This window comes from Panthera tigris, chromosome C1, assembly GCF_018350195.1.
Source record: "Panthera tigris isolate Pti1 chromosome C1, P.tigris_Pti1_mat1.1, whole genome shotgun sequence".
Taxonomy (NCBI): domain Eukaryota; kingdom Metazoa; phylum Chordata; class Mammalia; order Carnivora; family Felidae; genus Panthera; species Panthera tigris.
This window is the reverse complement of record NC_056667.1, coordinates 187,997,362-188,011,122: the sequence shown is the minus strand read 5'-3', so window position 1 is coordinate 188,011,122 and position 13,761 is coordinate 187,997,362. Positions and strand designations below refer to the sequence as shown.

At 40.6% G+C, this 13,761-nt stretch overlaps 1 protein-coding gene across 3 annotated transcripts in view; it reads right to left on the bottom strand.

The window, feature by feature from the left end:
- Positions 1 to 327: 327 nt before the first annotated feature.
- CTLA4 (cytotoxic T-lymphocyte associated protein 4) overlaps positions 328 to 13,761 on the bottom strand; it is a 78,675-nt gene continuing 65,241 nt past the window's right edge. Inside the window, exons 1-4 of one of the 3 annotated variants that reach the window (XM_015540984.2) lie at positions 6,339 to 6,566; positions 3,372 to 3,719; positions 2,814 to 2,923; positions 328 to 1,515 (exon numbers count right to left, since the gene is read on the bottom strand). In XM_015540984.2, coding sequence (XP_015396470.1) covers positions 1,411 to 1,515; positions 2,814 to 2,923; positions 3,372 to 3,719; positions 6,339 to 6,447 — 672 coding nt within the window. In that variant the 5' untranslated portion in view covers positions 6,448 to 6,566 and the 3' untranslated portion in view covers positions 328 to 1,410. Of the gene's footprint in view, positions 1,516 to 2,813; positions 2,924 to 3,371; positions 3,720 to 6,338; positions 6,567 to 13,761 lie in introns of those variants that run through there. The other 2 variants (XM_015540987.2, XM_042995145.1) reach the window with 2 other exon arrangements.

Genomic DNA, 13,761 nt, shown 5'->3' with positions numbered 1-13,761 from the left:
ATAATGGAGACTTCACTGACAGCTGAATGGATCAATTAAAAATAAACTCAAACAGGGCATCTCAGTGGCTCAGTTTGTTGGGCGTCTGACTTCGGCTCTGGTCATGATCTCACAGTTCGTGAGTTCCAGCCCCACGTCGAGCTCTGTGCTGACAGCTCAGAGCCTGGAGCCTGCTTCAGATTCTATGTCTCCCTCTCTCTCTGCTCCTCCCATGCTCATGCTGCGCGCGCTCTCTCTCTCTCTCTCAAAAATAAAAACATTAAAAAAAAACCTGAAACACAATATTCAAATATAAGGAAGATAAAGACAACTCTGGAAAATGACCACCACAGATTTTTATTTAATTAAAAATATTATACATGTTGTTGCATTTTCATGGAAAATAATGAGTTAAAAAACACCAACAGTGTTAGTTTTTAGAAACTTTCATCACCCCGTTCTGCCACCTGCTGCTTTTTTCTGTCCATGGCATGAACCATGTGTTAGGAATTGGGGCCCTTGTGAAACTAGAGCTTCCTTGAAGTTCATACCTACAAGACCCCTGGAGTGAGCCATTTTCTTGAGGTTGGTGTTCTATTGAGTTACATCAGATACACCAGTCTGGACTCCCTTGCAAACCTTTGAAAGGAGCTAACATAAAAGCCCAAAGCACATGTCAACACCAATTCAGCTCAACGTGTCTATAAGAATCAGTTATGACCTCATCCAGTTTCCAAGCCAGTTACCAAGTGACTTTGTATTCTACCTGGTGTATTAGTGTCCTGAGCCCCTCCATAAAACTTCCCCTGAACCCATGGTGGGAAGACACTGCCATATAGTGTTTATATTAAAACCATCAGCAAATACACAAAAGCACATGTGGCCCCCATGCACAATACTATCAAATAAAAAAAATACATATTGGTACAATACAACCTTTGGAATCACTGGCTAAAATATAGCCATGTGAGTATTTTTAAAGTCTTTATGTAATTCCACATTTAAGAAAAATAACAGCACAAAACTTTAACTTGAAAACATCACTTCAGGTATAAACTTCTCATGTGTAAATACAAAGTGTGTACAATATCATCCTCTCCCTAACTCTCTTCCTTTGTATTCTTTGGACAGCACCACCCCCTAACCCATATCCTTCACCTACAACATAAGACTGCATCCCTATATTGCTCCCGAGTGATGCTTTTACTAAAATTGGATCTGATGTGACAGAAACATCCTGGCTCTGTTTTCCTGCACCTTTGCTTCAAATTGTAGTACACTTCATCTGGATTTTGCATCCAGCTTTATATTAAAGAGAGATGAATCCCCCCCCAAAATACACAAATAAGCAACATAGCTGGATAGCAAAAAGTTAGAATTGCCTCAGCTCTTAGAAATTGGACAATGTTCTTCCTTCTTCATAACGGTGTGTCAATTGATGGGAATAAAATAAGGCTGAAATTGCTTTTCACATTCTGGCTCTGTTGGGGGCATTTTCACATAGACCCCTGTAGTAAGAGGGCTTCTTTTCTTTAGCTGCCAAATGCAAAAAAGGAAACAGTAATTATTATTGAGAAATACAGAAGCCATTTCTAGACATAATAGGACTCATCAAATACTGGGTCCCTATCCTGTTGAAAAATGAATGTTCACCACATACAGAATTATAAGCCCCAGAAGATTTTCTTGATTCAGCTATTACAACTCACTTTAGGTAAATAACTCTGTGCTATTGATGTAAAATGGCAATCATTTTCCCTGACTGCAAGAGAGGAGTAAGAGACTTTGAGAAAGCTTTAAAAAGGACACCCAAAATGCCTATGGTGATCGACCACATCTTATCTGTGAGGGGAGGAGCTTGATAAGATAATAAACTTCAGTTACTCTGTTCAAGAGCTGTATTTCTCATATCCACTCCTCATATACTCTTTATAACTTTTTGCCCACAATAGTGCCCATTTTTTATCACCTCCGTAAATTGAGATTCTGTGTCCATGTGGCAGTTTCTAGAAAATGAGGTAAGAAGAATCTACAGCAATTGAACAGGTTGAGTAGAGGATCTTGGAATCCAGTGAGGGGTAAGGGGAGGGAGAGAAGGAGAGGGAGGGGAAGACAGGAAGCCAGGGAGAGAAAGAGAAGCAGGGAAGAGGTTTGTGTTGACAAAAGCAAGCCATAGACAGAGGTAGATGAAAGGAACCACCAAAAAGAAATCCCGATAGGAGGCCTGAATCCATATTTCCATCTCTTCCACCAACACTGCAATAAATAAAACCTTGTATTCTCATTCACTGGTCTAGAGGGGAGAGCAAGACTCTCCATTTGAGCAGACTGGATAACAGGGAGCCCTGGACAGGTATTGGGTGGACAGCTACAGCTTGGACAAGGAAGGCACAAGCAGGGTGGCACCAAGAGATGGCTTCCAGGTGAAGTGGAGTGACATGAAGGGGGAGACTAAAATCCATCCAGTGGTCTTCTATAGCAGCATTTTGTCCAACTTAATCTTACATTTCAGGGTTATGAAGTACAATTGTCTTGAAGATAAAGTGCAAAACAGCTGCCCCGTGTTGTTCAAATGGTTACTCAAACTGAAACCCTGTTCAGAAGCACACAAACATTCAATGTCAAACACACTCATCTGAAATGTTAGTCATCCTGAAACCTCAAAGGCCAATGCCAAGGGTTCTAGCGTGTTCTTTACCACTGCCCTTCCTTTACCACTGTTCTGCATTTATTGCTTCATCTCCAGAAAACTGAACTCAACAGCATCATTCGGTCAGTTGCTATCACTGGAGGCATCCCCACCAGAAGTGTTGTGTTGTCAGCATTGCACTCACCATTTTGCTCAAAGAAACAGCTGTGATAAGGAAGCTATAAAAAAACAATCCTGAACTGACTGCTGCGAGAATCCAGAGGAGGAAGTCAGAATCTGGGCAAGGTTCAGGATCTGCAACAGAAGACAAAGCACAGCTTCCTTGAGACTCTCTTTAAACTTAAGGGCCCTACTCCCCCCCCCACCCAACCCATTAGTGAAAAAAAAGAGCTTCCAGACCTTGGTGTCCACCCCTAAGTAAGTCTGACTGCTGGGGGCCACTTCTACAGGAATGTCCTATCAAAGGCCCAAAGTCAAATTTTTCAATGCTTATCACTCCAGAGTAAGTGCCCCCAACCTCCAGTAGAAAAAAACACTATCCCCAACCCATTTTAGTTTTAGTCAGAACGCTGTTTGGGTCACCACCCATTAACCAGACTCCCATGCAGTATGCCAAAGAACTCTTAAAGAGAATTTCCATAATCCTAAAAATGAACCACCTGAAGTTGAGGAACAAAACTGTTTTCATGCAAAGAAGACAGCAATGCAAAAGGTGTAAGCTTAGTGATAAGGTTTTGCTCACCGATGACATAAATCTGGGTTCCATTGCCCATGCCTGCATAGTAGGGTGGTGGGTACATGAGCTCCACCTTGCAGATGTAGAGTCCCGTGTCCATGGCCCTCAACCCTTGGATGGTGAGGTTCACTTTGTTTCCGCTGGAGATGCCAGTGCAGGTGGAATCATCTAGGAAGGCCAACTCATTCTCCACTGTGTATGTCGCAGCACAGACTTCAGTCATCTGGCTGCCAGTCTGCCTCAGCACAGTCACTCGGACTTCGGCGGCATTGCCTGAAGACCCATATTCACACACGAAGCTGGCGACACCTCGGCTGCTGGCCAGCACCACTGCAGGCTGGGCCACATGCATCCCTAACAAGGGAAAATTAGAGGGAACTCAGTGAACTCCTGCTCACCCGCGACCAGGCTCAGGCAAAATCTCTGGCTGAGGGAAGTGGATCTTTGATGGACACTCTCCAGCTTCACCTTCCAGTCCTTCCCTCCCTTCAGCCAATACTCTTCATCCCTTCCCTTCTCTCCCCATCCATCCCCTCCATCACTCAGCTGGCTTCCAGCCCATCTCCATGAAGGTGTTTCCTTACAGAACAGAGTTTCTTGAAGGCAGTTGGTTGTAGCAGGAAGAACATTGATGTGACAAACTGAAGGCCAGGCCCTACCATGAAATATACTTGATTTGGGGTGAGTCATGCCTCCCCTGTAGCCTTCATTTTCCTTCACATGTACTAAGAGAGGATTAGGTCAGATGAGAACAGAGTGCCTTCCACCTCTGATATTCTATGGTTATCACAGAACTACAGGAACTTTAATGAGCAGGAGGGGAAATTTTGGAGGTTGAGGTACAGAATTTCACCTTACCTCTCAATGCATATGTCACAAACCTCTGCCTATATTTACCTGGCCAGAGAGGCTGAGCCCCAGGTCACTGCACCGGACGTCACGTTTCCTAGCATTATTATCAGAAGGAGGGACGCTGCTAGATGAAGGAAGCCACAGAGCAGAGGGCACCGGGTCGTTTCCTCTCTAGGTTGAGGCAACCCTGCTATTAACTTCTGTGGGCTTCCCCTGACGCCACCACCACCTCTTCCGCCACTCTCTCCTCCACTTGAACACTCTCGTGCTCCTTTGTTCTTTCTCCCTCTGGCTTCTACAGGATAAAGGAAGCCAGCTCTCCATTCAAAAAGGCTTGCATCATCTAAAAAAAACTTTAGCTTCATGTCAAACTACCTTCCTGCAACTAACTCAGCCCCTCTCCAGTCGATCATACAAGTGACACTCAACACTTGGATGAACCATGCCACTAATTAATTCTGCTCAAACACTTTGATGCCTTGCATACCATTGACTGCAAAAACAAATGAAATAAGTGGCATTTATGTCCTCTATGATCTAATCCCAACCTATCACTCCAGTCTGAGTTTCCAGGACACCTCTTCCTATGTATAAATGACTCTATAGAAATCGCTCTATCACTAGTCCTTTCTCCCAAGTACCTGAACTGGACAACGTCTGTCCTTACAAGAGAGAACAACATGGTAGCAGCCCTTGCCAGAATTAATCCAGCAGCCCTGGCTGGCTAGATAACAGTCTTCTTCCCCAACCCTCATCTCAGTCTATCAGAGCATCCCCTGAACATCCTCTGAGCATCTTTTGCACTGTTATAAATCCGTCACAGTATTTAATCAAGTTCTATCCTGTATTAAAGGTTTTTTGCGCACTAATTTGCAGCTTCCGCCTTTGGCTTATAACTCCTAGGAGCGGCCATTATAATCTGCCCATATGAGCACCCAATAATCTCTGTTGTATTGATGCTAAGCCTAAAGACCAAGTTTCCTGCCCTCCCCCCAACCCCCAGGCCAATTCCCAATTATCACCAGTAAATCTGGTCACACTCGATTTTTCAGTGGGAGAATCTCAGTAACAGGTAGAGATAAATTTTCTACAAAGTAAAGGTAATTACTTCTAAGAGTATTTAATCTTTACATGTTCAAAACATGTAGAATAAGATAATGTATATAAATATTTCTTATAATATTATTGGTAATAATTTAATTATGGAATACCCTTGAGCATCCAAGATATATCGTACAAACCACATGGTTTCTTAACTGATATGGTCTAGAGAGAGAGAAGGTTGAAATTCAGTGAGAATGCTCATCATTTTATATGTAGCAAACCTAGAATCAACCTGTAAAGAGCTTTATTTCATCTGAAAACTGGGGAATCTGCATCTGAAATCCACAGATAGGTCAGGTGGCAATTAAGTATCTTAGGTTAAACAGACTGATGGTGTTCTTTCTTCTCTTCTTCCTTTTCTTTCTTTCTTTCTCTTTGTGTGTGTGTGTGTGTGTGTGTGTGTGTGTGTGTGTGTGTGTGTTATGGTTTCAAACTGCTTTCATTTTTTAAATAATTAGCTAACTAGTTTATAGAATTGACTGAAGACCTTAAGACTTTGAATTGAGTAAAGAAGGCTTAAATTTTAAATAAGCCGATTCATTTATAGAAGTGAATTCGAGGATCTTAAAATCTCAAATTGGGTAGGAAAGAAACTTGATATGTTTTGCTTAAATCAATGTTTTTGAAAAAGGAAAATCTTGAGCTCACCCTGATTCCAAGCTCAAATATATTAAGGCCTGTGGAGATCTTTCCTCTTAACTCACTTAACTTTACAGTAATTTCTTCCAATCATATAGAAGTATATGAAATTGCTTGTCTCCCAAACCAACTCAGATGTATCTATTAAGCTCCTAGTCAGTGCCTGGGACTCTGCTATGAGCTGTATCTCTGCTCATTTGCTGCTGCCAGCTGTCCCCTTTGCTGTCTTGGAATACAGAGTTATCCAAGCCAGGAGTTTGGAGTTTTACCTTTAGCTTCTGGCTTTGTTATAAATCACTGCCCTTGACTGCTGAAAGAAATGAAACCCAGGTGGGAGAAACACCTCCTCCACCTTCATGCTCCAAAAGCCTCACTCACCTTTGGAGAAGACGGGGATAAAGAGAAGAGAAAACAGAGCAGTGCAGGGCCAGGTCCTAGAAGCCAGGTCCAGCTGAGCCCCATGCCTCCGGAATCCAAAGCAAGCCATGGCTTTATGGGAGCAGTGTTCAGGTCTTCAGGAAGCAGAGTGAAACCTTTCAGGATCCTGAAGCTTTGAAATGTGTTTGAACCCACACAGAATCAAGGACTTTATATAGTTGGCTTTGATCCCAGGTATGTACTATACATGTGCACACACAAGAGGCACCTGAATAGAAAGCCTTTTTGTTTTGGTTTTACGAGAAAGGAAGTCGTGGGTTTAGCTGTTACGTCGAAAAGATAACCTCAAACACTCAAAGTAAAACTGAACAAAACAAGCCAATCCATGGATGGAAAATGCACTCAATTTGAAACTGAAGCTTCTTGCTCACTTTGAGGATAAGTGGAGACTTGGAGAATTTCCTGGAGTGCAGGAGTCTCCCTAAGTCCCAATTATGTCCAATTATCTAGGCATCTTTTACCACCCAAGTCACTTCGTTCACATCTCCAAAACTATGAAGCTGCTGGTTCTGAGCCCTTGACCCAATGACAGCAGTAGTCTGTAGACATTATTAATAAAAGCTCTGTATTCACCATCTCTGGCAAGCTTACAAATAAGAGTTTATTTCTCCAAGCTCCATTGAGCATTTTGTTGAGAGAAAATACCAAAATCACAAGAAATGAATGATTTTGCTTCTGGTTTGCAAATTAGGAAATAATTCGGGTACTCTCGAAAGCCTTCACAAAGACAAAATAGAGTTGGAGACATTCCAGCAAACATCAGCCAAAATGATCCAAGAGATTCTTCCTTAAGAAGATGGACATTTTTTTTCTGAAGAGAATTTTTCAAGTATAAAATCCAAGAACTGAGGTTAAATATGACTGAAGTTCCTAAATGTATGAAAGCTGTAAACAGTACAAGTGTTCATTCTATAAGAGAATACTAAACATTGGGGCCACCTACCGTAAAACTGATGAGTTTTCATATACTTCAATAACAAAAGAGACATTTATTGAAAACCTATGCCAGTTCCATGGTATGTGCACTTAGATTGAATGGGGACCAGACAAAACACAATTAATGCCTTAAGGGACTTCTAGGAGATTGACATGCAAACAGACAGTTACAGCATGAATAGATGTTTGCCTATTCCAGCCCTTCACGGTTTCCCATTGTCCATATAGCTCAGCACAGCAGAGGAGGCTCTATAGAATATGGACCTAATGCCTCTCTTGTGAGCCTGTCTTCCAGCATTCCCACACATGACCCCTTCTTCCGTTTGTCCTTTCTCCAAAACACTTCTTTTGGGTCTCATCAACTTTATGCGGTTCCAATGCCTATTTTCTCCCAATATCTAATCCTCCTTCTCATCGTCCAGGAGTTAACCAACATGACAGCCTCTCCTGAGGCCTTTTTCTGTACTCCCCTACCACCTTATACAAGCCTTCCAACCCAGCTGAGATGCCAACAGGCAAGAGCAACCTAATGGGCTTTTACTAGGGGCCAGATCCCAGATAGGTCACTGAAGATACAAAAGTGAAAATTGTATGTTCCTGCCCTTGAGGGGAGACACAGCAGAAGGAGTGGGAGATAGTTACACCCGTGATCATGACAGAATAGAGAAATGCTGGAATTGAAGTATCTTGCACAGCCATAGAGGAGCAGAAGCCGTTGGTTCAGCCTGTGGAAGTCAGAAAGGGCTTCTCAGAGAAAGTAAAACCTGAGCTTATTATTGAGGACAAGAGCAAGGGCTGGGTATTGAAACAAAAAGAACAATATGTGCCAAGATTGGAAAGGGCATAAAGCACTCATTATGGCCAGAGGACAAGACAAGTATGGGAATCCACAGTAGGTGGAAGCTGATGCTCTTAGCACTGAGGGTGAATGCACCAAAAAGGAGCAAATTGGCATGGCTGAGTTCACATTTTAGGGAAATTCCTGCTTGCACGGGAGAAAGGATGGGGAGGATAAGTTCAAGAAGAAGTAAGATGTAACCAGGAAAACCAAGAAGGAGGTTATTGCTATACCCTAGGCAACCAGGAATTGACAAACTTCTTCTGTAAAAAGACTGACAGTAAATATATTAGGCTTTGCAAGTCATATGGTCCCTGTTGCCACTACTCAACTCCACTGTTATAGGGTGAAAATAGCCACAGAAAATACATAAATGAAAGGGCATGGCTATGTTCCAATAAAACATTATTCACAATATCAATTATACCCTAATTAAAAAAAAAAAACATTATTTACAAAAACAGGTGGAGGCTGGATTTGGCCTGCAGACCGTGGTTTGCCAATTCCTGGTGTAAAGTAAGGCAGTGACAGCAGTGGTGACAGGTTCCTAAGAGGACTATTCCAAAGGCAGTGAATGCATAGAGAACACCAAATTTATGGCTTAAGAGGTACTGTCGTACTGTGACAGTTCAAATGTCTGTCAATTTTATCTCATCCAAGTCTCAAAACAAGGCAGGGATCATAGGTTTTCTCAATTTATAAAAGGTAAAACCAAGGCACTAAGACTTGAATTTATCCAATCCCCCATTGTCAGTGGTAGAGCCAGGATCTGAAGTGGGAAATGCTGTTCACCACTGCACTAAAGGTTTTAATGTCCAAGAGAACTAGATTTGAATCCTAGTATGAAGACTTGCTAGCTGTTGATCTGGGGCTCAGAGCCCAAAGTCTTCCAGAAAATAGTGACTACGACTCAAGGCTGTTGTAAGGATTAAATGAGATCATGCATATAGCATGTATAAAAGAACTACTATGGTATCTGGATATTCAAGAAAGCTCATTGAGAAAACAGAGGTACAATTTCTGGGAATAGGGAAGGAACATAAGCAGATCAGGAAATGAAGATGATGAGTTCCATTTGGGTACATTGAGTTTATCTACAGAATGCAAGGGGGAAAGACTCCAAAACGATTGCTAATATGGTCTGGAGCACAGGAGAATGATCTGAGTTAAGACATTAGTTTAGGCAACCATGAAGCCACTGATGAAAATTTCACAGGCAAGTTTTCAGGTGAACGCTCTATAAACATTTGTTAAATGAATAGATAAAGGAGTGAAAACAGTTTAATATAAGAAGACATGAAGGTTGTAATAGGAACTTTCAAAGAAGCTTACCAGGTTCCCTAATTATACTTTCATGAAACTATTTCTGCAATAGCAAGAGAATTCGATTGTTTTGAAAAACACTAGATAAAAAGAATGTTGGTGAAAAAGATATATTCTTTTCCCGTGTGTCATCCCATAGATTATTTGATAATTAGAAAGGGGAAAAGATAATGGATAAATCTAGCAGATACTGCTTTAACCAAGTGATCAAACTAAAGATCACCCATGATGAGACATTTTGACATCATGTGACTCCAGATATAATGCACTGAGAAGAACACGACACATCTGTAGTAGTATTGCCAAAATGGGTTAAATTGAATCTAATCGTGAGAAAACAATTAGGCAAATCCATATTGGGATCATTCTGCAAAACAATTGGCCTTCAAGATGGGCCTTTGCTTCTTCAAAAATGTCAATATCGTGAAAGATTTTAAGAAGAAAAAACCTTGAAAATTGTTCTAGATTAAAGGAGACTAAGGAGACATGATGATAAAATCCAATGTGCGATCCTTGATTTAAAAATAATAACTACATAGCACCTTATAGAGGCACTTGGGGAAATTTGAATTTAGACTATATTTGACAATAGGATTGTATTAATGTTAAATTTGCTGAGTGTGATCATTTAACTGGGGTTTTGTAGGGAAACATTCTGTTTTTATATGATGTTTGCTTAAGCATTCAGGGATAAAGTCTCAGGATGTCAGTAAATAACCCTCAAATGGCTCAACAAAAATACGGGTGTATGTTTGTGTTAGCCCAGAGAGAAAAAGAATAAAACAACAGAGACAAAATATTAACAATTGGTGAAGCTAAGTGAAGAGTATATCTGTGTGTTCATGATACTATTCTTAAAAATTCTTTGCAAGATTGAAGTTTTTCAAAATAAAAGGCTGAATGCAAAAATTGTAGAACCACTATTACTATGGAAGGCACTATACCACAGATAAGCAGACTGAAATTTAGAGAAAGAAGTGACTTGCCCAAGGTTGTTATTCACCCCCCTTCCTTACATCCATTTTCCACCTGGGAGGCAGACCCACAGGGACAACTGGGTTCCCTGGCAGATTGGCTTCTGGGAGGGACCAGCGGATGGGAAGCACCTGAAGAAGATCCAAAGGAAGGAGGGCAGAGATCAGGATATTTCTTCTCTCTCCCAGATTCAGGACCTTATCTCTGGCAGTAACAGTAGCTCTGCACAGCTACAGCTTTTGTTGAGTACCGCCTGCCCCTTCTTTGAGCCAATTCTCACTCTTTCTTCCCCCGGTCCTTTCAGTATTGGGAGTGGACCACCTTCCAGGGTTGCTAGCATCTGTGTGCATTAACATCTTCTATTCCTGACCCTCCGAATACCTCTTAAAACAGTCCTTTTGCTGAATCTCTCATTTGAACCGCCTGTTTGCTGTAGAGTCCCTGGTTGATTTAGTCCCACAGCTGATAAGCAGCAAAAACTGGATTTAAATTCTGGTCTCATTCCCATCCAGCACTTACTTTTTCCCTATTTTCTCATGTACAATAATAACATATTTATTACAGTCAATTCTGTGCAATTCTTCTATCTCACCTATATCAAATTCTATTTCCATGGCACTCACACATTCACCCTAGCATCTAACTAGGGCCTCCTTTGTACATAATAGGCGATAGAGAATTTCTGCATTTCGATTTAGGTCTCAACCCACTTTATGTTTCTGGCATCTCATTTCCAGCTCTGGGAAAAGGGCTAGTAAGTAAGGATTCAATCAGGGGACTGACAGATACTAACAAGCCCAGCACAGTGGTGAAGAGTATGACTGGAGTTCAAATCCTAACTCTACTGCATGATGTGTGATCTTAGGTACAGTTTTTGAACTTCTTTGATCCTGAGCTTCCTCATCTGTAAGATAAATATAGCTAATTATGGTAGCTATCTTATAGGGTTATTGTGATGATTCAGTGAGACTATGCCAATAAAATGTTGAAAACTCTGCCTATAGTACATGCTCAGTAAATGTTAGCTTACATGTTAAATACGGAGAAAACTATGGGTTTCAAACTTCAGCTGTTATATAAACCCTTTCATTATCATCTCTAATGGATGAGTGGTACATCAGACTTAAGCCAGGGACTGACTATTCTAATACTCACACACTTACTAAATTTCTGCTATCGGTGTTCCCATCAGTATCTGAAACCAAATAGCTTATTGTAACTCACATTAGACATAACCTAAGGATATTGTAAGCTCTCAGTTATTCAGTGGTTGAATACTCAAATGTCTGGGGGTACTACATCCTTGGATATTTTCATTTCAGGGTAGAAAGGGGAGAGTCGGTTTTGTTATTTACTTTTACCACCCCAACAACAGCAACAAAAAAGGTTGGTGGTAGAGGAAATGAAAATAATTGGCTAAAATTAGGGCTCGGGGATTCACTGTGATTTCATTTCCTCACTATCTTCCTGTATCCTACTAGTTTGAGTAAACCCCAGACTGGTTTTGTAGTACTCTTAGTGGTTACTGGATTTGAAAGATCTCTCAAGATTTGCATAATTTCAAGTGATGCCTACAGTGGGTGTCTTCAGAATTCCAGATGAGATAGAGTTTGGGTAGGGTAACTGCATTATTTTACTTAATTATAAAACTCCTCTGAATTTATAAAGCTCATTCTGAGATTAATTGGACTTTTCAGTTTTATTAAGCTTTTTTTTTTTCCCTAACCCTCCTCCTATTATCCTTTCCCCAACTAGCTTACCCCAAAACCAACCTTTTGTTGAAAGATGTGCACCTGGCATTGACTGCGGTACATACTGCAAAACATCCTTTGCTTGATGGTTTCAGATGTAATGGGAGGAATGAAAAGTCTAATATTTGCATAGCCTGCAGTTTCAGGACATCCCATTACGTTGAGCCTATTATCATGCCTAATTAAGGTTATATACTCTGTTTTTGTGCTAATTAGCTCATCACAGTACAACTCCTTTCAAAATTGACTTCAAAGGAAAAAGAAAATCATCTACTCAAGTGATTGCTAAAGAAGGACCTATCAATCATCTCACTTCGAAAGAGAGCTAAGAGAAAGGAAACGATATGCAAAGTGACTGGAAAGAAATTTTAGCTTCATTACCATTAAAGGGTGAAAATATGGGCTGGGCAAGAACTCACTTAAATAAATGTGGTAGATTAATTTTCAGTCCCTAGGGAGCTGTAATCTACATCATAAAGTCAGGTAAAAATGGATGCTTCTGAGCTGTGGACCTTCTGACAGCCCCTTTGTGGGGAAAATAGAATAGATTACTGCTGTCCTTTCAGTCTACATTGTCACCTTGCTGAGGGTAAAGTGAAAAGGGTTGTCAGGGAAGCTAAGTTTTATTTGCTGATCTTAATGACAAAATGAAATGCTGAAACCACTTCAGTTGAAGGCTAATCCTATCTGTCAGAGCTTCACTTACGTAGAAATGAAAACAAATATTTTTGAATGAATAAATGACAAAGTCGTTTGTAGGAAGAATCTACGTTCCAATTGCCTAAGCTCCTTACTTTATATGATTAAATCTTTTTGAATATCTTATCTCCATTTATATATAATGGTCTCTCATTATATTTCTGATTTAGCCATTATCATCTCTGATTTTCCCTCAATCTCCTTAACTTCTCACACCTAAAAATAAGATTAAATTTGGATTGGGTTTTAGTCTTAATCCTTCACCCCTGTTGCAACATAGCCAACCATGAATAATTTGGGTGAGGGACTTTATCAAAAGCCAGGAATAGACATTTTCAAAATAGGTAACCTCTTTATTTTACGGATCAGAGAACTGATGTTGAAAGTTAATTGACTTGCCCAATATCACACATTTAGGGTTTATCCCTGTGCATGTAGATCTTATTTCTTTATCATCAAGAAGAAATAAAAAGAAAAAAGAAAAAGGGAAGGGTAAATAGTCTTGTATTTGACCTATAATGCACCCCAGCTCACCCCACCTGAATGATAAACCCAGAGTACACCTGATTCCCATTTGGAACAAGTTGAGATAGCCCAGGATTATTTCCATTTTACAAAAGCAGAAATGTCACAAGTCACTAATGTTTTCTTGTCCTAGTGCAAGCTCAGAGTGTGACTGAAAATTGTCTTTAATGCTGAATAACCACCCAACCTCAAAGAGTTACAAGCTCTCTCTAAAGAGTAACATTGGAAGTACCAAACATTTGATGGAATCCATTTCTCTAATGATAGTTGTGGCCTGTATAATCTGAGCTTCAAGAACTTATTTCAGTTTCTTGGT